This window comes from Pelobates fuscus, chromosome 3 (genome assembly GCF_036172605.1).
Source record: "Pelobates fuscus isolate aPelFus1 chromosome 3, aPelFus1.pri, whole genome shotgun sequence".
Taxonomy (NCBI): Eukaryota; Metazoa; Chordata; class Amphibia; order Anura; family Pelobatidae; genus Pelobates; species Pelobates fuscus.
This window is the reverse complement of record NC_086319.1, coordinates 382,913,904-382,938,357: the sequence shown is the minus strand read 5'-3', so window position 1 is coordinate 382,938,357 and position 24,454 is coordinate 382,913,904. Positions and strand designations below refer to the sequence as shown.

The 24,454-nt window shown below is 42.1% G+C and overlaps 1 protein-coding gene across 3 annotated transcripts in view; it reads left to right on the top strand.

Moving 5' to 3' along the window:
• The window catches only part of IL27RA (interleukin 27 receptor subunit alpha), a 52,605-nt gene extending 32,426 nt beyond the window's left edge, over window positions 1-20,179 (top strand). For 2 of the 3 annotated variants that reach the window (XM_063449609.1, XM_063449611.1), the window contains 10 exons: window positions 712-863; window positions 1,669-1,816; window positions 1,955-2,022; window positions 2,363-2,567; window positions 3,078-3,275; window positions 5,438-5,542; window positions 6,017-6,169; window positions 6,566-6,688; window positions 6,979-7,169; window positions 18,659-20,179. In XM_063449609.1, coding sequence (XP_063305679.1) covers window positions 712-863; window positions 1,669-1,816; window positions 1,955-2,022; window positions 2,363-2,567; window positions 3,078-3,275; window positions 5,438-5,542; window positions 6,017-6,169; window positions 6,566-6,688; window positions 6,979-7,169; window positions 18,659-18,928 — 1,613 coding nt within the window. In that variant the 3' untranslated portion in view covers window positions 18,929-20,179. The remainder of the gene's footprint in view (window positions 1-711; window positions 864-1,668; window positions 1,817-1,954; window positions 2,023-2,362; window positions 2,568-3,077; window positions 3,276-5,437; window positions 5,543-6,016; window positions 6,170-6,565; window positions 6,689-6,978; window positions 7,170-18,658) is intronic. The other variant, XM_063449612.1, reaches the window with a different exon arrangement.
• The last annotated feature ends 4,275 nt before the right edge of the window (window positions 20,180-24,454 follow it).

The window sequence follows — 24,454 nt, the reverse complement described above, 5'->3', positions numbered from 1 at the left end:
CCACAGCAATAATACTCACAGTAAACATAAAATGTCTCGGAACAGCCTTGCCCCTGGACACATACCCACTCTCAACATGAGATCTGCTTTAAAATAGGGGAGAACTGAAAAAAGGGGACAGAGGGATGTGGGTAAAAGACATTTTAGAGGAGGAGAAATGACCCTCGTTTACTGACAGTCAGAATGATGGAAGAAAAAATAAAGCCCTTAAACTTAAGTTACATTTTTCAGGAATTCAAAGAGAATTTAACATTTTAGAACATAATAAACAAACTGGAACATTCTCAAAGTTAGCCATGTTTTCAGCCACGTTTTCAGTAATTCGGCCTAAAATGGGAAATTTTCCTTGAATTCAAGGAAAATTATTAAAACTTTTTAATGCAGCATTAATCTAAAAAGTATATTATATGAAAATATATAATATTATAACAGAATATGCAAAGCTACCATTATATAATGCAGAACTCATATAATAATATAACACAATATATATTTTATTTTTATTTATTTTTTATTAGCAATTTTTAGGATAGTACAGAGGTACAGCGTATAGAATTTTGTTATTCACATCGTACACAATATATATTAATATAATACAATACTATAATAATATATAATAATGATATAATATATAACACTATTATATTAGAACACTAGAATAATATATATAACAATAATATAATAATATTAATATAAAGTTCTTTCTTACAGTGCTGATTGAACCTCCCCTCCTTTCAGACGTTACGTTCAGTTGGGAGAGCGATGTCTCTGCTCACATATCGTGGCCCATTCCAAGTGCTAACCTGCATGTGGCGATCCGGTACCAGAATTTGGCTGATACTAATAGCAATGAATGGATTTATGTGAGTTTTGTAAAAAAAGAGAGGCTTTGTTGGTAAATCACAAATGAAAACTCTAAGTTCCGTAATAACGACAATCCTTTGTAGTGGTTATGGTGCTATGAGTCTGGCGCAATTCCTCAGATAGCTGTTAAACCATTTTGGAGAAGTTTGAAATAAAAAAGGGGCTCCCCTTCATCCATAGCCCACCCCATCTACAGCCTCATTGATAAGGTGTTCATTCAATGTTGAATCACCACCATCTCTTGGAATTTGACTCTATCCCCTAACTTGTTGGGCTTTGCCCATTTATCCCATATACTAAACCTCTGACCTAGTGAGAGGACATGGCATGTTCAACACCATGAACTTATAGATAGAGGTGTTTGGGGAGCAACAACCACCTTATGGAGATACTTTTCCATTTAAATAATGGCATCCCTAGAAAACAAGACAATGTACAGGCCTGTCTGTTAGGGCCCCTACGATCTGATGGTCCAATGCTCAATCATTGATGATGTAAAACTGAAAGCAGACTAGTCTTGCCTGAGGGGTGTATACCCAAAGAAAATTTTATCCAGAATGTTAGCATGATCAGTTACTCAGCTTCACAGCAGCTTCTCCGGCCATCAATAAAAAGGGGTTGGCGAGGAAACCGCAGAGTTGATCATGACTGACACAGCATGTTTTTTCGAAAACATATCTATTAAAGAAGAACTGGAGGGGCACTTCCCCGCCTGCCCCTTTGGACCAACAGTGCTTGACGTGAGGAGGCAGTACCTGAGTATAAGCTCTCATTTTAAGAAATCTCCATGTGTAATCCGTGCAGGCCGACCCATCTGACATACAACATGACAATTATGAAATTAGTGATTTAGAACCGTTCTCACTATATGACGTCCAGGCACGCTATGAGTCAAACAACACATTGAGGAGTCTTTGGAGTGAGTCTCGTACCTTCTGGACTCCAGAGCAAGGTGAGCACATGGAGGCGAGGAGATCAGGTATCATGTCTGTCTCCCTCTTTATATCTTCTTCTGCCGTGTTCCTCTCTCATCTCAACTTTATATTATGCCATTATGAGTTCTTAATTCACATGCTCTGTTCCCCATCAGCTCCAGTTGGTCCTTTGGATGTTTGGAGGAATTTCGAAATGAAACAATCTGTAATTTTATATTGGAAGGTGAGTATGTTGGAGAGCGAATGCTGTATGGCTGTGAATGGGTCACTACTCCGACCAGATTCTGGACACCATGTCTTCAGTTTAATTGGTTGCCCATGGTCCCAGGGCATTTGTATTCACTCCTGCTGCCAACATTGTGTGCCCTTGAGGGTTTCCAGAATATGAACATTCGAGAATTAAGGTTTATTCTTCCCATAAATGAGAAGTGTCTCTGCCACTGTTTGTTTGGAGGAGGTTTGCACCACATTGTGTTTAAGGGATGGGTTGATGTGTGTCCATATTAATAAATGATGGGTAACCCTACCTCTAATTGTGAATAATCATAACCCTTTGTGTACAGCCTCAGCACTGCCAATACCCAGGAAGTGACAAGTGGAATTACATCGTAACCTATATACACGGTGGGGAGTCCAATGCCTTGAAGACTCCTTATCTGCAGCCACTCTGTGAGGTCAAACTGCCTGCCAACTCAACTCATATGTGTGTCAGCGCTCAGAACAACAATGGAACCGGGCCGCCTACCTGTGCCACAACTGTGTGTTTAGGTATCTGTTCTACGGCTTATCTCAGGGTCATTGTGTTCAGCCATCACTCATTTTATGAATTTTGTTAGAGATTGGCTTTGTCACTGAAAGCCTGTTGTACTTTTATTATTTCTATTAAGGACCTGAAGAATTAGGTTTTAATTTCCCTGGTCTGGCCAGCTCTTGGGTTATATTAGGAACCTGCCGTGCCACACGCATATATAACTGCATACTATATGCTGTGATGCCTGGCTCTTAGTCTTAAGGTTTTCAACGTGTGGTTTCCTATGTAGGGCCCACGGTATTTAGCATTAGTTTAATTTTTGGATGTTAATAATATTTAATAAGCAGCGTTGATCTGATACTTTTTCAGAAAAAAGGGTATTATGTCTGAAAGTATCCACTGTTAGTAGTAGTTTGGAAAAGTCTAATAAAATATCGCTGTTCTGGATTGAAACCATTAACTGCTAATTTTTTGGTATAACATCAGACTCATTCATTAACCTCACCATGTCTGAACTCTTTTAACAGATACGAAACCTCTTGATGTGGAGATTAGAGTGTGGCTTAATGTAACCCAGGGAGTCACAGTGTGGTGGGACGAACCTCTGAATGAACATTGTGAAGATCTCACTTATCTGGTGGAGTGGACCCAACTGACCGAAGGAGGAAGTAAAATGAAGAATTGGGCCAGGAGCCAAGTTGGCAAACAGAATGTAACACTGCCTGGTGAGCAGCCAGCCACAGCTCTACCCGGTGACCAGTCAGTCAGAACCTTACACTGCCCGGTGACCAGTCAGTCAGAACCTTACACTGCCCGGTGACCAGTCAGTCAGAACCTTACACTGCCCGGTGACCAGTCAGTCAGAACCTTACACTGCCAGGTGACCAGTCTGTCAGAACCTTACGCTGCCCGGTGACCAGTCAGTCAGAACCTTACACTGCCCGGTGACCAGTCTGTCAGAACCTTACACTGCCCGGTGACCAGTCTGTCAGAACCTTACACTGCCCGGTGACCAGTCAGTCAGAACCTTACACTGCCCGGTGACCAGTCAGTCAGAACCTTACACTGCCCGGTGACCAGTCAGTCGGAACCTTATACTGCCCGGTGACCAGTCAGTCAGAACCTTACACTGCCCGGTGACCAGTCAGTCAGAACCTTACACTGCCTGGCGACCAGTCAGTCAGAACCTTATACTGCCCGGTGACCAGTCAGTCAGAACCTTACACTGCCCGGTGACCAGTCAGTCAGAACCTTACACTGCCCGGTGACCAGTCAGTCAGAACCTTACACTGCCCGGTGACCAGTCAGTCAGAACCATACACTGCCCGGTGACCAGTCAGTCAGAACCTTACACTGCCCGGTGACCAGTCAGTCAGAACCTTACACTGCCCGGTGACCCGTCAGTCAGAACCGTACACTGCCCGGTGACCAGTCAGTCAGAACCTTACACTGCCAGGTAACCAGTCAGTCAGAACCTTACACTGCCAGGTGACCAGTCAGTCAGAACCTTACACTGCCCGGTGACCAGTCAGTCAGAACCTTACACTGCCCGGTGACCAGTCAGTCAGAACCTTACACTGCCCGGTGACCAGTCAGTCAGAACCTTACACTGCCTGGCGACCAGTCAGTCAGAACCTTACACTGCCCGGTGACCAGTCAGTCAGAACCTTACACTGCCCGGTGACCAGTCAGTCAGAACCTTACACTGCCCGGTGACCAGTCAGTCAGAACCTTACACTGCCCGGTGACCAGTCAGTCAGAACCTTACACTGCCAGGTGACCAGTCAGTCAGAACCTTACACTGCCTGGTGACCAGTCAGTCAGAACCTTACACTGCCCGGTGACCAGTCAGTCAGAACCTTACACTGCCCGGTGACCAGTCAGTCAGAACCTTACACTGCCCGGTGACCAGTCAGTCAGAACCTTACACTGCCCGGTGACCAGTCAGTCAGAACCTTACACTGCCCGGTGACCAGTCAGTCAGAACCTTACACTGCCTGGTGACCAGTCAGTCAGAACCTTACACTGCCTGGTGACCAGTCAGTCAGAACCTTACACTGCCCGGTGACCAGTCAGTCAGAACCTTACACTGCCCGGTGACCAGTCAGTCAGAACCTTACACTGCCTGGTGACCAGTCAGAACCTTACACTGCCCGGTGACCAGTCAGTCAGAACCTTACACTGCCCGGTGACCAGTCAGTCAGAACCTTACACTGCCTGGCGACCAGTCAGTCAGAACCTTACACTGCCTGGCGACCAGTCAGTCAGAACCTTACACTGCCTGGCGACCAGTCAGTCAGAACCTTACACTGCCAGGTGACCAGTCAGTCAGAACCTTACACTGCCTGGCGACCAGTCAGTCAGAACCTTACACTGCCTGGCGACCAGTCAGTCAGAACCTTACACTGCCTGGCGACCAGTCAGTCAGAACCTTACACTGCCCGGTGACCAGTCAGTCAGAACCTTACACTGCCAGGTGACCAGTCAGTCAGAACCTTACACTGCCCGGTGACCAGTCAGTCAGAACCTTACACTGCCAGGTGACCAGTCAGTCAGAACCTTACACTGCCTGGTGACCAGTCAGTCAGAACCTTACACTGCCCGGTGACCAGTCAGTCAGAACCTTACACTGCCCGGTGACCAGTCAGTCAGAACCTTACACTGCCCGGTGACCAGTCAGTCAGAACCTTACACTGCCTGGTGACCAGTCAGTCAGAACCTTACACTGCCCGGTGACCAGTCAGTCAGAACCTTACACTGCCCGGTGACCAGTCAGTCAGAACCTTACGCTGCCAGGTGACCAGTCAGTCAGAACCTTACACTACAAGATGAGCATTACAGTTTTGATACGCTATTGCAATAATGTTTTTCTGCCTTCTCTCCACAGGTGAATTAGATCCACAGGTTCCATACCAAGTCTCCCTGTTTACTTTGTGCCAGAGCGACTGTAAAGGTCCTGTTTCCACCATTATGTTCTACAGTCAGGAAGGAGGTGAGCAGCAAATTATTGGAAAATAACTATTACAAATGGAATATACAGAGAGATTAACATCAAATAAATGAATAAAGTGATGCTGAGCAGATACTATTGAGAAGGGTGGTTTGTAGGTTGCTGTAAGGTCTACGTTGGCTTTTTTTGCATATTTTTTCTCTTCCTAAATGTCTCCCCTCTCATGTTGGTAAAGCAGTATTGAGTATTTTTGGACTTTATAACTAATTTCATAAAATGGAAGGGTACAGGATCCTATTAGAGGCTTGATACGGTAGACTGAGGTTTATGTGTAATATATATAAAGATTAGAATAAAGAGAGTGTAGAGGACATGTGTGGGCAACACATGTAGACAAGTGAAAGCAGATTTTGAGATAAGAATGCAGATCTGTTCAGACAAAGATCTATAAAAAAAACTCATTTGATGTTAATGATCGTCTGTCTCCCCCTCCCCCCGCTCATTCTCTTCCACCAGTCCCCTCTTCTGCCCCAAACTTTTCCGTCCTTCCCCTCTCTTCCACAGATATCTTTATTTCTTGGAACAAGATCCCTGTCTGGAAACAGAAAGGATTTATTACCCGTTACACTGTCTACCTCAACAGTACGGTGGATTCTCAGCGTCACCCAGGTATCTGTCTCCGCCATGCCTCCCGATCCCCCTCTTTGCAACCACCATTATCTATCTCTGGTCGCCAATATTCCCGCTCTTTGTAATCCGCTCATTTATTCAGGCGAGAAACGCCAGCCTTGTAACGATGCTTCGTCCATTGACCTGCTGTCCACTGTTGGCTCCACTTCTACTGCTGACTAGAATCCCCACAATCCCTTGCAAACTTTTGGCATATTTAGCCTCAGATGATTTCACCTTACAATTTATAAATGGCACTAAATGGTGTTTGATAGTTTTTTTCTTGCCTCTCTGATGTTTTCTTTCTATCCCACTTTAACCTGCCCCCGTGTGTGTTTGTTAGCCCCGTGTTTCCATTCTGTAAATGCTCAGTTAACCCTTGGTGCTTTGTCCCAGTGTCCACCAGGAATCTGTCTATCTCAGGGCTGCTACCAAGTACTGTGTATGAGATCTGGGTGACGGCGTCCACCGCCGCTGGGGAAGGGACCCGAGGAGAGGTCAAGGTATTTCATACTAAAGGTATTTATTAAAGCTGGAATGTTTTGTAGACTTACATTTTTTGTTAGAAGATCCATATCACCTGTCTCCATCACGACACTCCCTATCTCTGAGATGTCTCCATTCTACCCTAGTTGGCCACATTGTGTTTAGTTACCGTTACCTTTCCTCCATACTGGGAAATTCGGTGCATATGTAAAAGTCACATTACTTCTCTCTACACTGCACTTGCAGACAGGCAGTATCCAGCCACGCTCTCTCTGGTCTGTCTTTTTTTACATACAATATTCACAAAACGATCTCTCCCTCAGGTTCCGTACACCTTGCAGGGATCTTGCTCCCCATACATATCACCCTTGTGATGTTTGGATTTCTGATCTTTATATATGTCCAGAGGAAACGAGGCAGAATGTGTTGGATAAAAATTCCAAATCCAGAGAACAGCCGCTCTGTGGCCAAACTCCTTAACACCAAATACAGTAATCCCTGGGACACCATGCAGGTACAGTATCCCCTAATAGAGAGTATGCAATGCATGCTAACTGGACTTTTTTTGTCAGTATACGTTTATTGAGGTTGAGATAGCACAGTACAAACTATGAAGAATATCGGACAATATATCACAGTGCAACGTTGTGATGTAGAATGTCGGGGGTTCTATACCATCTGGCCAATGATTTGCCGCTTTTTCCTGATATTTTGAGCTAATTGAGCACTTATGTGTAAAAATGAAGATGTTTGTCCGATTTCCAGTCAGTCGGAGTCTCCCCTGTCTCTCTCTCCTACCTCGTTTGATCTCACTGTGTATGAGAATGAAGTAAAGCATAGAGGTTCCTCTTTGGACATGCCTCCTGGTGGTGCACATCAATTCAAACTGCGTAGATCTCTATGGTATAGGCTTTGCCCGCTGTAGCGATGTAGTAGGTCTTGATTCAATGGTAATGTAACCACGTCGGGGTTGCGTCTTTTAGCATGTCCGCCATCGATTTTAAGTGTTCACTGTCGCACCATTGGCGCATGTATATCCTGTCAGTCAAATGGAAATTGTGCAGGTCAGCCGGGTTCAGTCCTCCACCCAGCCCAGGGTTATGAGTGACCAGGGTCATAGGGTCAGGGGACATCATTAGTTGCCTCTGGTAGCGTAGGGAGCACCACACACTCAGCGTGGAATCAATCAGAGGGTTACCTGTGCGTAAAACACCAAACGTCAAACCCCCATGCCAAAGCTGTGAGCGTATGAAGCCCCTGGCCTTATTCTTCTCAGCATGCACCCATACTTTTGTGGCTGGTAGGGCATGCCAGTCGGAGACCCGGAGCAAGTCAGCCACCAGATAATACCCGATGATCGATGGGAAACCAGTGCATCCTTGGTTCTTGGGTAGCTCCAGTTGGGATTTACTAATCCGCTGGGCCCTTTGGTTCCACACGAACCGCCGGATGGCCGCGCTTATCGATTGAAAGAATGCCCTTGGGATCAACACCGGGACTATCTTAAACAGACATAGGAGTCGTTGGAGGAGATTCATCTCTACGGCGTTGATGTACTTTAAACGTTTTTTATCACATGCTCTGTAAATTGAACTTTAATCACATACATGATGCTCCTGCAGGATCTAGCAAGCTATTAACAGATGAGGAGATAGAAAATTCTAAATTAAACCGAATTTGCAATGCAGGAAGTATAAACATTAGATGATTCTTTACATGGAAGTGTTTATGTCACATGCAGGGAGGTGTGACTGGGGCTGCATATACAAAGTTATTTAATTCCTAAATAGCTGAGATTTGAGCAATGAGCCCGCAGCGGCACGATCTATACTCCAAAACCGCTTCCTTAAGCCAAAGTAGTGGCTATAGTGTCCCTTTAAATTTTCAGAAGCCTTGATGATGGAATTACAGCTCAAATTGATTTAGAAAATAAGATACTTTTATAAAATGAGAGTACGGAGAGATGGTACTTGCACTGCGGTGGTTATGGTACTTGGAGTAAACCTTTATAAATCTTTCAGGTATTTCGGTAGTTCTTGAAGTTTGGCTAGTGCTGCATTAATGTCCTTATTGAGTTGGCGAGTCATCTGTCTATGTGAACTCCTTCTTGCCCTTAGCCTGACAGTAGATACATCATGCTGTCTATTTCAGTAGCATGGGGAGGTGTAGGTTGTAATAAGGTGGAATGTGGAGCAAAGTCACTGAAGCTAAAAGTCTCCGTCCAGTGGTGCGGTATATGCCACCTGGTTGTACAGGGTAACTCTCAGCTGTTTGTAGCAGAGGTTATCAATGTCTCAGTTCACTAACCCCCGGCCAGCGCGTGATGTACCTCGCTCTCCACAAAGCAGGGTTGATGGCCTGTGAGAGGACACTTTTAGATCATTAAATCTGCAAGCCACACACTCTGGTTCAGGACAGTAATTAATACACACAATACTGGAACACCTTCTCAGAATATTAAGAAACGAACCCGAATTGTATCATGGTGTCTACCACCAGGCCTACTGCACCCCATGGCCCATTCCTCCTGACCGGGGTGTATTCACTAAGGTATGAATTGGAGCAGATGGGGAAATGTAGGCTAAAATTGCTTAGTTGTGACTGTGGCTGGGGTGGAAAATCATTCCAAATTAGCTATATTAGTTTAAATTGTGCCCTTTTCTATTTAAATCATCTACAATTTGACGTTTAGTTAATTAACCCCCCAGGTGTTAGATCCTTCCTACCATGGTGAGAGCTCGCCTAAGTCCTATCTTCCAGAACTGAGCTCACTTTTCATAGTTCTAAAACCTTGACACATAGATAAATGGTATATATCTCAGATTTTTGTGTTGGATTGAATACAGAATGGCACATTTAGGATTAAATAGGCAAACTGTGACTGTGGAACATTTTTACGTTCAGTTTTCAAGTCACTACGGTTGGTGTTTAGTCAATAAACCCCTATGATTAAAAGCGAACTATTCACTACTTTCCGTCTTGAGTGTTACCTGTATCAAACAAAAAAGGGAGAGTAGATTAAATATGGATTAATGACACGGTGCTTGGGTGGGTTACAGAACTATCAAAGCCTCAGTTTTCAGGCTCATATTATACGTGGGTGGCTGATATTATTTGCATCTCTCAGGATCTGTGCTGGCTGTGATCAGGAGAATAGATAGAGAATTCCTGTTTATACAGATTCATCTGTTCTTTTGAATAATGCGGCCAGATTCTGGAATCCAGGGGGGAGGGATTCAGAATGAGCGATGCCACGCTGAATGACGAGGATTGGGTTACAGAACTAAAACGATAAAAGAATGGAAGGTGTGTTCGGTGAAAAGAAGGGCAGCTCTGCAGAGAGGGGAAAAAAAATGACATTTTGATGAAATTTGATCTCTGAATGTTTCCATCTCGGCTGCTCTGCACTAAAAAGTGCAATTCTTCTCGGTTTAGTGAATAGTTTGATTATTTGAGATGTGGGTACTCACCAGCGATACACTTTAAAAATCGTTAAAATTCACTGTCAAAATAATGACGCTACTTATATATCCCATTGTACAGCGCTGCGGAATTTGTTGGAGCTTTATAAATAATAATAATATGAGCACAGCATCATTAAACCAGTGTAAAATAATGCTGCCATTTAAATGGATGTGTGGGTTATGGTGACTTAGGGAGAAGGGGTGTTTAGAGTTAGTATTGGGAGAGTTTATGGTTAAGGGAGTCTTAGAGTTAGAGAGTATCTGCCTTAAAGGAACACTAACCCTGACCCTGTAGTGCTAAACCCACCATTTATGTGACTTGCCCCCAATCAGTCCACTTAAAAAGAATGAAACCTCACCTTATTTCCAGCGCCACGCGGGTCCGTAAGCGCTGGCCTCTACCCCTTGGTGACATCATCAGAATTGCAGATTTTTAACCAATCCAATGCTTTCCCGTGGGTAAAGCATTGGATCGGCTAAAATCGTCAAGGGGCGGGGCCAAACGCCGTTTTGGCCAATCAGCACCTCCTCATAGAGATGCATCGAATCAATGCATCTCTATGAGGAAAATTCAGCATCTCCATGCAGAGTGTGGAGACGCTGAACGGCAGTGCTGCTTACTGTGCAGCACTGAGCCAGGAAGCACCTCCAGTTGCCATCCAAGGAGTGGCCACTTGGAGGTGTCCTTAGGGGCAATGTAAACACTGCCTTTTCTATGAAAAGGTAGTATTCACATGAAAATGCCTGAAGTGAGCTATAATACTCACCAGAACAACTACATAAAGCTGTAGTTGTTCTGTTGACTATAGTGTCTCTTTGATGTGCTCACAAGCTCCCCCACCTTTGCACGGCTGCCCCATGGAACTGGACCCCCATGTCATCTCACACCCACTAAAGAAAGGCTGTATGGTTAGCAAGGGTTCTTGCAGGCCGGAGTCCCTTCTAAAGACCATGGCTCTCCTGTTGTGACCATTACAGTGATGTAGACTGTAAGTCCTTCCACTCTGAGCTAGGATAGCCTGGCTGCCAATTATGGGAGTTGTAATTCCAACACCTTGAAGGCTGTCGCCTCCTAAACCTAAATCTTCTTTACCATTATTGTAAATTATCGACATCCTTTAGAACACAGATATTTTTTTGCAGCAGTTTAATGGCTTTCGTGGTAACGGAATGTCATTAGATGTTGCTTATTTAAAGGGGACATTTAAAATGTGCCACTTAAACAGGGACGGTATGAATTATGAGACTGACAGACACTCTAAACTACTCTATTACTATCGTACGTTGGGGTACACAGTCTCCTGGCAACCTCTCTGCTCCTTTACTTCCTGGCTTGCCAGTAGAAGCATCGTAGATGAACAATGCATGAGTTTTTAAACAATTAGGAAAGTATCAATCAATTGTTCTAACTTAATTGAGTCAATGCAACATTTCATATGGTCAAAGTTGGAGAATTGTATTTCGGGAGTGAGGATAGGGCCCTGCAGGGACATGATATGTGACTTCATGATCAAAAGATAACCATCAACATTCAGAAAATTAGTGAAAAATCAAGTGTTGTATGGGTTTTAATGCTGTATGGTTGAACTATAGGGTTCCTCTTTGCTTTTCCACTGTAAGTGGATGTGGATATTTTAATAGCCCTACAAGTGAATAAAGCGCTGCTGGTTTTTAATAAAAGAATGGCTCAGGAACCATAACCACTACAGCCCGCAGGACAGGAATGTCCACGTATGGTGGGCAGATTAACATATCCTGTTACTCATGAGTTTTAACCTGTTTCCACCCTTCACGCGAGCAATGCTCATCATTTTTAGCCATCCATTGTAGTCCTAAGGCACCTTGATACCCAATGTTAAATAACAAGGAAATATGGCCACGAGGGCTGTATTTGGCACCCAGAATGTTTTTGAAATACATAGGAAATGTAGTTAACAAAATCTGGGGTACCAAGATTAGAGATCTCTGTTCTGTGAGCCCCATCCATCGCTATACCTCCCAACATTTCAAAGGGGCTAAGAGGGACACTTTAATTTTAGAGGGGGTGTGTGAGGGCTGATCTGTCCCAAGAAATTGTATGAGACTTGCTAATAACAATTTATGGAGCTAAAAAGCGATTAAGACGAAGAATAATGTATCTTATTTACACAATTATTTTAGTTTAAATACGAATTACTGTGAAAATGATTGCGGTGGAGCTCTGGTATAAATGCGGACCCACCAAAAATATGGAGCTCCTAGAAAAGAGGGACAGAGGGATTTGGGTCCATAATAGGGACTGTCCCTTCTAAATATGGTCACTTGGGAGGTATTCATGGCAAATAGAGTCTTTATTGTGTTCCTCCTATTTGGTAAATGTCTACCGGTAATTGCTATAAAAATAGCAGCCAGTGAGTCTATTGATCTCCTTCCTGGTGCTCATAAGGTTAATGCCAAATTATATTAAAACCCAGTCCTGTCATGCAGTTCAGCTTTGCAGACTCAGCACAGCAGGCTGGAGATGCTGCATATCGCACAGATGACTGTATGGCTGTTTTGGGTGACAGTGAATAGGCTTCTGGCCAGCATCACCCACCCAATCTAGCCATCCTGTAAATCCAGATTCATTGCTGACTCATTCAGTCCTTTGTCCCAGGCAGCTGCAGACAGGATTGACAAAGGCAGAATACAATCCCTCTATTACACTGTTCTCAGAACACAGAGTCCTGCCGACCGTCAGAAATATCCCATTACTATGTGCTGGACAGGACACCTGTGACAGCAGTGACCCTGAAACCAGTGCCGTGTAACCCCCAAAAGTCCAAGATTTAGGGATTGCCCATATTTGCCCCTGTGGGAGCCTGGAGTGTCCCTCTAATAAACCTACACAGCGCACCTAATGTGTGTGGGAGCCTAAAGTGTCCCTTTACTAATATAAACCCACCCAGTATAACTAACTGTAATCTAACCTACACAGTGCATCTACCGTGTGTGGGAGCCTGGAGTGTCCCTTTAATAATATAAACCCACCCAGTATAACTAACTGTAACCTAACCTACACCGTGCATCTACCGTGTGTGGGAGCCTGGAGTGTCCCTTTAATAATATAAACCCACCCAGTATAACTAACTGTAACCTAACCTACACAGTGCACCCAACGTGTGTGGGAGCCTGGAGTGTCCCTTTAATAATATAAACCCACCCAGTATAACTAACTGTAACCTAACCTACACCGTGCACCTAACGTGTGGGAGCCTGGAGTGTCCCTTTAATAATATAAACCCACCCAGTATAACTAACTGTAACCTAACCTACACAGTGCATCTAACATATGGGAGCCTGGAGTGTCCCTTTAATAATATAAACCCACCCAGTATAACTAACTGTAACCTAACCTACACAGTGCACCTACCGTGTGTGGGAGCCTGGAGTGTCCCTTTACTAATATAAACCCACCCAGTATAACTAACTGTAACCTAACCTACACAGTGCATCTAACATATGGGAGCCTGGAGTGTCCCTTTAATAATATAAACCCACCCAGTATAACTAACTGTAACCTAACCTACACAGTGCACCTACCGTGTGTGGGAGCCTGGAGTGTCCCTTTACTAATATAAACCCACCCAGTATAACTAACTGTAACCTAACCTACCATATTTAAAGTGGAGGATAGGATTTCCGTGTTACGCATATCTTTCAGACAGTAAGTTTTATAAAATACTGGTTAATCTGTTGTTACCAGGGATTGATCACAATTTCACCTTTTAATGTTCCAAATGTATTTGCTTTTTGTGTTAATATTCTACGTTTTCCCTTTGACCACTCCATTTCTTGTTAATTCTGTTGCTCTATGCCCAAAAAAGACAGTAGATACTGATATATCACTAAATTTGTGGCAGCAGCTCGCTGTATCAGACTGCGTTCCTTTGGTGGCATATATGATGTCATGGCGCGTATTGGTCAAGTCTATACTATTTATCACCTGGTTGCTGTCGAGTTTGGGCCAAATCTCTGGAGCTCGGTACATTATATGTAGCATCTGCTCTAACAGATATGTCTCTGTTGAATGCCCACTCCACTCACCAAATCACTTTAGCTTTTTTTTTTTTTTATTATAATTTATTAATTTTTTACAAAATGTGCAAACTTAAAACTAAATTGTCACACTTATTTATTAACCTTGTTACAGTCCCCTGACTGTCAGTCACACAACCGGTCCTGTTCCTTCCTGGTTGTTTGCCTGGTGGAGGTAAACCACAGCTTCCATGATGCTTTGTCACGCTAAAGGCATTTTAAACGCATGCAAAGCATTATGGGAGTTGTAGTTTTACATCTTTGGATCTAACTTTTGGGCTCTCCTGAGCTGCACACTATTTAGACAGTTGAATGTCCCTATAACTGTGTGAATAGGACCCAATGCCTGCACATGTGTATGACTCTTCAAAGGTTCAAACAGAATCCCAGGACGGATTGGGCAAAACAGCAGCTCATACCCCTCCTCCCCCCCCCCAAGTAGTGTTAGTTTGTGGAAAAACAAATTCTACCCCCCGTAAATGTATCTATATGTGAATAACAGGATTTGTTTCCAATAAACTAGGAATTGTGGAAAAATCACACAGACACGGCAGATTTTAGGCAAAAAAAAGCAAAAAATAAAAGTACTGCAAAGATTCTCCAATTCACCTTTGTTTCCATCTTACTTTGGTGTAAAATTTGCAATTTACCCGTCAATTTTGCACAAATTCCGGTTTTATCACAATCCCCAGAACTGTAACTTATAGTATGTCTCACCTAGAAATGCCGTTTCATTGATAAAAAATGTGACAATGACCTCCAGCTGTCACAGGTGAGTTAGAATGTACCTATTACCCAATCACTTATTTACAATAAATACAATGTATTTAAATCACAGGCATGAATTAATGGTAGGCATTTCAATTATTCCCCAGGTGTGGCTCAACATGAGCTAACCATAAGCTATTTATAATTCCATATGTTGTTTGTATATTATTACCAGGAGTCAGAGATACTCTTACATAGATACATAGTTACTTAACACAAAGTCCATTACCAGTGGCCGTGTTTGTTTATCCAGAAAGAATCGAAAGATCTGGGATATCAGTGGTAGCTGTTGAAGACTCTGTCCCCCGATTTGTTGGGCTCTGTTAATTTAACCCCATGTACTCACACCCTGACCCACGGAGAGATTATGCCCTGTTCAACACCATAAACCCATAGATTAATTTGAGCTATAACAAAAATAGGCTGTGATGTATATTTTTCAAAAATACCCCAAAATATTAACATGATTAATTGCATGATTAATTGCACTCAGGGATAGGTTATACTTTTTTTTTTTTTAATCTCCCAAAAATGGGTTTGTCATGCAAACATTGCATTTTGCTATGAAGACAACCACCTTTTTTCGTTTATCTGAAAGAATGTATGGACTGATCTAGATATATATATATATATATACACAGAAATCTTGACACTCACCTTTTTTGGTAAAGAAGGAATAGTTGATACCTTTGTGCAAATCCGCGTTGTATAGATACATGAAAAATTAGGGTGCACTCCATGGGGTCGTTTAACGTTTTGCCTCCAATAGGGTCTTTCTCAAGATCTTGAGAAAGACCCTATTGGGGGTCAAAACGTTGATCGGGACTCTGTTATTTTAATAATGTTTTAATACATTCAAAAAAACATATACAAAGTGCACAAATCCCGTGGAGTGCACCCTAATTTTTTAATGTATATATATACATATATTATATATATATATTATTTATTCCCCCCTATTATTTTTTTACCTAAACATGCTATTTACACAGGTGCAAGCACAGTTTGCACAGATGAAAATAGGACGTTCCCATTAATAATTATTCAAATGAGTTACCTGGCAGTATTCGGCAGTTCGATCCAGTCATGACCTCCTTACTAGGAAATTTGACTCACCATTACACAGAACAACAACAACAAAAAAAGCTGACTACCCTTTTGCTTAAATCATTGCATGCATTCTTCAGATTTTTGGGAACGTGAAATTGTTGTTTAACTACTTCTTTTGTTATGAGGACCCAGCCGTAAAAGTTAGATTATAAATCTTGATACTGTTTTAGCTGTATATTCTATTACAAGAGACTCGACATCTCAGGATTCTATGCGTGTCTATAAACTTTGTGTTGAATTAACGGGGGAATCTATGCAAGAGTTGGATCTATTATATATAAATGTATATTATAATGATAATACCTTTTCAAACATTCTAAATTTGAACAATAAAAAAAACCCAAAAAACATCTCACACTGACTCAGATACGTCCTCCTCTGACATCAGAGGCGCCAGGAGACCAAAGACCTGAACCAACCAGCGTACCCGAGTATCTCAAGCAGCAGTGGCATTTATGAGACTTTCTTAGTCCAAAGTTATGCAAAGTTAAATGTTAAATACTTTATGGTACACCTTTTCTACCTTCTCTCATACACGCCAACACACACTTACCTAGTTCAGCCGAGTGACCCAAAGGGCACACACAGTGCGCACACTACGCTCAGGAACTCTCTCCCCCCCCCCCCCTTACCCACCATGCCAGGGAGAAACCGACAAGGGGACGAAGGACCACACCTAGAAGAGGGCCACACAATAGCACTCGCACCAAGAGCGACTACCACATAAGGCCAGCACCACAAAGGAACCAACACTATACCCTCTTACACGCACCCAAGAGACCCAGAACCCGCATACCTTACTGGCATATAACTTATGCGGCACCACACATAGAGGGGGTTTACGAACCCATATATTGCTCAACTCGCTACAACCACCACCACGCTCTTAAAAAACGTGCAACACGCCACCCAGCCAGAAACCACAAAATCGCAATGTTACATATGTTGTTTACCCTTGTACCAGCCTAGATAACACAAAAATGTATGTACCAAACTAGATTGCAAAAAGAATGTACGTTGCATGCAAACTTAAAGAATTTAAAAAAACCATCTCAACCATCTCTTGAAATTCTTGCATTTGTAGCAAATGTCCAGGATTTGCAGCTTCCATTATAAAACTTACTCAGATCAGTAAATGGACTGAATACACCGCTGATCTTGCTCTTAATGGGAGGGCTAAGCATATTTTATATGTGTGGGATAGGTAGTTCAGCTCTTGTCGGTAGTTTCATTCATGAAAATGAATGAATACAATTTCTCCAAGATAATAGAAACTGTGGAAGAGTTTTTAAGTTCATATTTTGCATGAATAAAGTAAGCCGCAACCAGTCCGGTGCGTAGTTTTCTCATAGAAATAATTTAAAAAGTCTCTGAACCTGGACCCAACATACTTGTAGGTCCATCAGCCACCCCGCCCCAGGAGTCAGGGTAATGCGAGACTGAGCACTCAACATAACTCCCTTAAATCTCACGAAGGAGGCAATGGCGGCTGAGCAGAGCCTGTGCGAACTAAGATTGTGAGTTGAGACAACATTCTGAGATAGCACTCTAGATGGTGATGCAGCACTCCAAACCCCTCCCCCCACCCACATTCCCTTCCCCTCCCAACACTAGTTACCCCCTCCCCTTCGTATTATATTTTTTATTTTTAAAGTCCTCCTAGTACTCACACACGGTATCCAAAATAGCCAGATTTGGCTTGCCTATATACCCACCAGACTAAAGCGATAAGACACCTGCTGCCATCCAATGTCCCTACTCCCTTTATATGTGAATTGCAAACCAAGATATGGCCGTAACGCTGCATTCTCTGTAAAATCTGGTTACACTATACCATGGAAGGATGTTTATAATGTTTATCTGTTATACATTCCGTTTTGAAAGCAATGTAACACAAGTGCTGAAACACACAATAAAAACGAAATATTTAAAAAAAAAAAAAAAAAAGTCTCTGGAGTCTGTCAAAGCACAGACGGGACATGTAGGATTCTGATTACAGGACTTGGAGTGTCCTCTTAGGGACATCTCATGTTTACTTATTTATTACTGGCATTTATAAAGCGTCAACATATTCTGAAGTGTTGTACAATTGGGGGGGGGGGGGGGGATATTTAACCTACATTGACCAATACAAATGGTAAAGAGGGGCCCTGTCCTAAAACATACCATAAAATGCAAGTTCTAATGGTGGGAGACAAATTGCTGTTTGGTTTACTGGAAAAAATTAAACAAGATTTTTATTGGTCCTCCCCAGACAAATGTTAAAAAAAATTACTGTTTTGTCTGGTGAATAGAGCTTGGTGCAGGTGAGATCTAATATAAGTCAATCATAGTGATACAAGTTGAAGTAAAGAGGTAATTTGACAATGAGCGTGTCAGATTCATTCACCACCATTTGGTTATTTAGTGTTACTTGTCAGATGCAACATTGAACCTTCTGAGGCCAACAGAACATAAAGGTCCAAATCAATAGGCAAAATGTTTTTCTGTTTGTAGTCAATGATCCCAAATTGTGTCAGTTTTTTACATTCTGATTAACAAATGCAAAGAATCAACACCATAAGATGCAATTTATTTATGTTCTCTTTGTTTTATGTCTTCATAGACTCCGTCAAACCCACCTGTTACGGTAGTAGAAGAAGTAAATTTGCCACCACAATTACTGACACCTCTGATGAATGGCCATCACTCGCCCATCACAGTTGATGCAGATTTACCATCACCTTCGATGTCCCCTACAGCAAACTGTAATTCACCCATCCAAGTGGAAGACCTGCCATCTGGATCCCCGCCAGCTATGATAAACAAACCCACCAAGTTCGGGTATGAGAAACATTTTATGCCCACCATAGAAGAGGTGATGGGACTGTGCTAACGTCCGTAGGGCACCAGATATTACTGCCGTAAGGTAAAAATAAAATACCTCTGTGAAAACATTGACTTGAGGGAAGAGGAGTACCTCGATGATATAGTACATACCCTTCCACTTAACGCGGTGAAGGCAGTTAAATCCTTTTTATCGTGAAGTTGTGATCGAGTTGACGAGGTCTCGAGGATCAAACAACTGGAAGAAGGCATTACATTGAAGACGAAACAACAGGGGATAGATGCAGTGCTGCCAATATATTCAGCAATTACAGATCAGAGGGTACACCTACTAGGGAGAGGTGTAATGCTATGTCAAAATGTGATAGAATGTACGGGATAGAGAATAACTTTGGTATGTGCGGTTTATACATGCAGGAAGTGCCATACATTGAATATAGCTGAAGAGGTCAGATACACTGCAGAGGTTGCAACTACTGTGAAGAAATGCAATGTATGGACTAAATGTGCGACAAAGGAATTCAATGCAAAATATAAAGGGGACAGATGCAATGTATAGGAAAAACTACTGAGATGTAATGCAGACAAGCAATGAAAGGGTGCGCACAGGATATACTGTAACCGTGGTACACAAATGCAACATATGGGGTGCAGCTGCAGGACAAAATGCAACAAGAGGATATAGCTGTAGGAAGGAAATGCAATATGCAAGATATCGCTGCAGGACAAAATGCAATGTATAGCATATAACTACAGGGAGTATATTCTATGCAAAGTATATATAACTTGGAAAATATAACTCAGAACATACAGTCTGAGTGCACTTGATTCCCTATTATTCTTGCAGATGTTCCCATTATCAGGCACTTTTAAAGCACTTTGTGACCCCAGATACATGGGGGTAAAGCTTCAGGGTTTGTGGGCTGCCCCGCACAAGGTTTGACTCAGGGAAGAGTGGAATAGAGAGAGATTATATTTTAGTGTAAATATTCACAGGGATTCTTTCAATGAATGTACCAATAATGTGTGTGCGCACAGCACAGCCTTAAATAAATATACCGTCCGCGCCATGACGGTGTTTACAGGAATGGGTGTTAGAATGGTGCAGTCAGGGTGAATGTTAATTGTTATAGTTTTCCATTTTCATACAGTTTGGGTGCTAGTGGTAAATGACATTAAACACATGGTTAATTCCGTGTCGTATAGAGGCATACATGGCCTATTGTGGCGAATTTCCCATAATGTACTCAGTCCTCAGGCTTACATCATGGGGACATTGTTCACAAATATTTGCGATGCTATGGTTAGTTATCAATATTATATATTTTTTATATCTTTGACATTTTTGTATAAAAATATATCTTTATTTTAAATAAAATATATCATTAAAAAATATATTTGTGTGCTTTGTTTGGTAACTAAAACCAATTATTTGTATTGGATTACAGACAGTAGTTGATGGACATGGTATTTACTATGCTGAGAATGAGAATAAACATGGGGTTCAAAACCCTTTGTTTTTTTTTTACAATTTATCGAGAACCAGTACCGGCATGGGACAGATCAGCTGGGCTTTTTTCTGGGGACCCAGATAGCCCAGCCTAATGTGTCTATGAGTATCATCTGGTTGTAACACGAGCTATTAATTACTTTTATTTATCTATTTATTTTAAATGTGTCAAAAATGAAAGGTACTAAGACTTTCTTTATTCCACTAGACTAAGATTATTCAAACTCTTCCATCCTCCAGATTTTTTTGAACTACAACTCCCATGCTTTTTTTTAATTGAAATAGATAGCCAGAGAATTATGAGAGTTATAGTTCATCATCTGGAGGGCCAGAGTTGGGAGAACCCTGAGCTAGACATTGTGAACATTGAGCGCTAGTGCACAGCTATCTATAGGCCAGCGATCACTGGCCTTGATGCACCAGGGGATTCACAGTAGTCAAGTGATGGTTAACCTTGGCACTGCAGATGTTTGTGGACTACGTTTCCCAACATGCTTAGCCAACCGTGTTCATACATCCTGTTTGGTGATCTCTGAGCCACATTGCTAGTGTGGAGACTCATTCATTTCATTCTAAAGGCAAACACAGCCGGCAAAGTAAATATTGATTAACTGTATGTTTTATGATACACTCAGCATGAAAATTATTGCATATTATCTGACTTTTATCTCCACCAGGAAGTGCCGGTTGCCATAAACCGTTTCTCTATCTGACTGCCATTCAGATCCCCTATTTCACTAAAGGGACCAGATGTCCCTGTAAGCACTTACAGGAAATGTAGATATTTTTTAACATGCTTCCACTATAATGTAATCTACACTCTCCTATTACCCGTCGCCATGAATTATTAATCTAACCACTGCCTTCATTTACGCAACCTGAAGCCTTTTTTTTTTTTTTTTTTTTTTTAATCAAGAGACATTTATTTTTAAGAGAAGACGATGATTAAAGCAAAGATGATTTTCGTACAGTTTGATAACGGTCTTGTGTTAAGCTCGCTCGTGTTTTGTAAAGGTATCACAGTGCCAATAAATGCCACCATTCTCATATTAATTAAATTTTACTGTTTAGATCTTTACCTACAATCTTTACAACTGCCTGCTTAGCGTTATAAGATACTACGAGCGCCATAACGACAATCGACTTATTGTAATGTATATGATGCGATGAATCTGGCAGAATAGTCTCTTTGTTTGAATTTCAACCATTTTCTTTGTTTTGAAGTAAATGCACATCTGGCGCACCCTTGCACTTCAGCCCCATGAACTCGCCAGAACTAAGTATAAACATGTATGCAAATGGCATTGTTTCCAGATAGCAGTATGGCGACTGTGTAGGAGGCAAGCCAGATAATCGTTTCTAGTGCACATCAGGGGAGGTGGTTGTGGTGTTTTTTTAACTCATGCTCAACCACAATAGAAATATTTTGGGGTGCTGTTTAGTTGTTAGGAAAATGTTTTCGAGTCCTTTTTATGTGATGAATTCACCAAACGTACAATGGTTCCATTAATGCTTTGATAACTCCTCCGAAATGAAAATTCAACGTAAGGGACAAGGGCCAATTTTGACAGATCAAATAATAACAACAATAAAGGTAAGGTGCTCTTAAAAAGTATTAGAATGGAGAGTTTGTGATCGCTTCAGTTTTGTTAACAACTCATTGTTAACTATTAAAGGACCACTATAGGCACCCAGACCACTTCAGCCTAACCCCTTAAGGACACATGACATGTCATGATTCCCTTTTATTCCAGAAGTTTGGTCCTTAAGGGGTTAATGAGGTGGTTTGGGTGCCAGGTCCAGCTAGGATTAACACTTTTTTCTATAAACATAGCAGTTTCAGAGAAACTGCTATGTTTACCTATGGGTTAATCCAGCCTCTAGTGGCTGTCTCATTGACAGCCGCTAGAGGGCTTCCGCGCTTCTCACTCTGATTTTGACAGTAAGAAGACGCCAGCGTCCATAGGAAAGCATTGTGAATGCTTTCCTATGGACTGGCTGAATGCGCGCGCGGCTTCTGCCGCGCATGCTCATTCAGCCGAAGAGGAGGCGGAGAGCTCCCTGCCCGGCGCTGGAGAAAGAGGTAAGTTTAACCCCTTCCTCTCCATACAGCCCAGCGGGAGGGGGGCCCTGAGGGTGGAGGCACCCTCAGGGCACTATAGTGCCAGGAAAACGAGTATGTTTTCCTGGCACTATAGTGGTCCTTTAACACGTCGATCAATGTTGGATATAAAATTGTAACTCGTCCCATATTTCACTGCTGTAATCTGTTATATTACTCTTCTGTGACTTTAAGGGGAATTTTCGACATTGAAAGAGTTCCAATCACAGAAATCCTAGGTAAAAACAAAGTTTAAAAATCTGTTTTGACATTTTTGGGCACTGTTACACTGAGCTTACCGTAAGAAGCCAGAACATAGACCACGTAATTAAGTTATCACTTGTTTAAACCGGTTTGAAGGAGTCCAACATGGATGACTGGGTCACTGGCAGTAGAGCAAAAATTTCCTTTATTATTACCCATAAGAAATAAGAGGAGGAATGCCAGTTCTTAGTAGAAAGGTTGCTTAAAGTACGCAGATTTTTTAGACTACAAGATATTTCCACCAAAAGTGTAGCTTTTTAGAAATTCAAAGAACATTCAAATCAAATCTCAAATTTCAGGCCATAAATCATCAAACTGGAAATTCTAAAGTGAGAATTAAAAGTGAATTTCAGATTTAAGGACAAAGTAGCTGAACTGAGTGTTGACTGAGAATGTTTCCAGTTTGGCTATTTTGACCTTAAAGGACCACTATAGGGTCAGGAACATGTATGCCTGATCCTTTATTGTTAAAATCACCACCAACACCCCCCCCCCCCCTCTTCCCTCCACCGTCCTCCCATTTGCCTACCTAAATATAGTAAAATATTGCTCGTATTTAAGTCTGCAGATGCTGCCTCTGCCCTTGACCTGCCTGCTTGGCTGACATCATTAGAAGTGATTATGTAAGCCAATCACAATGCTTTCCCATTGGACTGACTGTCAAACACAGCCCTGGCCAATCAGCATCTCCTCATAGAGATGATTTGAATCAATGCAGCTCTATGAGGAAAGTTCAGTGTCTGCATGCAGAGGGTGGAGACACTGAATGTCAGTGCTGTTCACTCTGCAGCACTGCCCCAGGAAGCACCTCTAGCAGCCATCTGAGGAGTGGCCAGTGAAGTTATCAATAGGCTGTAATGTAAACTCTGCATTTTCTCTGAAAAGACCGTGTTTACAGCAAAAAGCCTGAAGGGAATGATTCTACTCATCAGAACAAATACAATAAGCTGTAGTTGTTCTGGTGACTATAGTGTCCCTTTAAATTTGAAATTCACTTTGGATTCATTTTGAATACTTTCTTTAGTGAATAATCCTGCCACAGTTTACACTTACACAAATTGTCTTGAATGTTGTGAATATGCCCATTAAAATGTGCTGCTAATCTAAAATGGCGACTCTGTACGTCAGAACATATTTCTGCACAGATTGAATCGATATTTATCGATATTCATCCATCAAAGCGCTGTGATTGTATAGGGATAAGGGCTACGCTCACACTACTGCACTCCACGGCCTGAAGGAGGGGAAATAGCGACTCAGGAGGGAGTTCCAATTAACGTTTCTCCTCCATTGCACATTGTGGGGAAATAATCAGCAAAACAGATTCTGACTGGCTGACACCACGATCTTTGCAGCCTTCTTCTTTAATTTGTGAGTAACTGTTTCTGTCAGTGTGAACGTTTGGGATACTTCAAATGGACAAAGAGGGACGCTGTCATTTTAGGGGTGTGTGTGGGGGTGTGACCAGGGGCGGGGCTGTTCTGAGAAACGTTAGGTTACTAAATCACAATTTATGCAACTAAAATGTAACTTAGAACAAGAACAATGTATCTTATTTACACAGACTGATCGCTAAACACATTTATTGTAGTTTAAAGACACATTACTGGGAGTATTATTGCTGTGGAGCTCTGTTATACACTCAGACACATTACTGGGAGTGTTATTGCTGTGGAGCTCTGTTATACACTCAGACACAT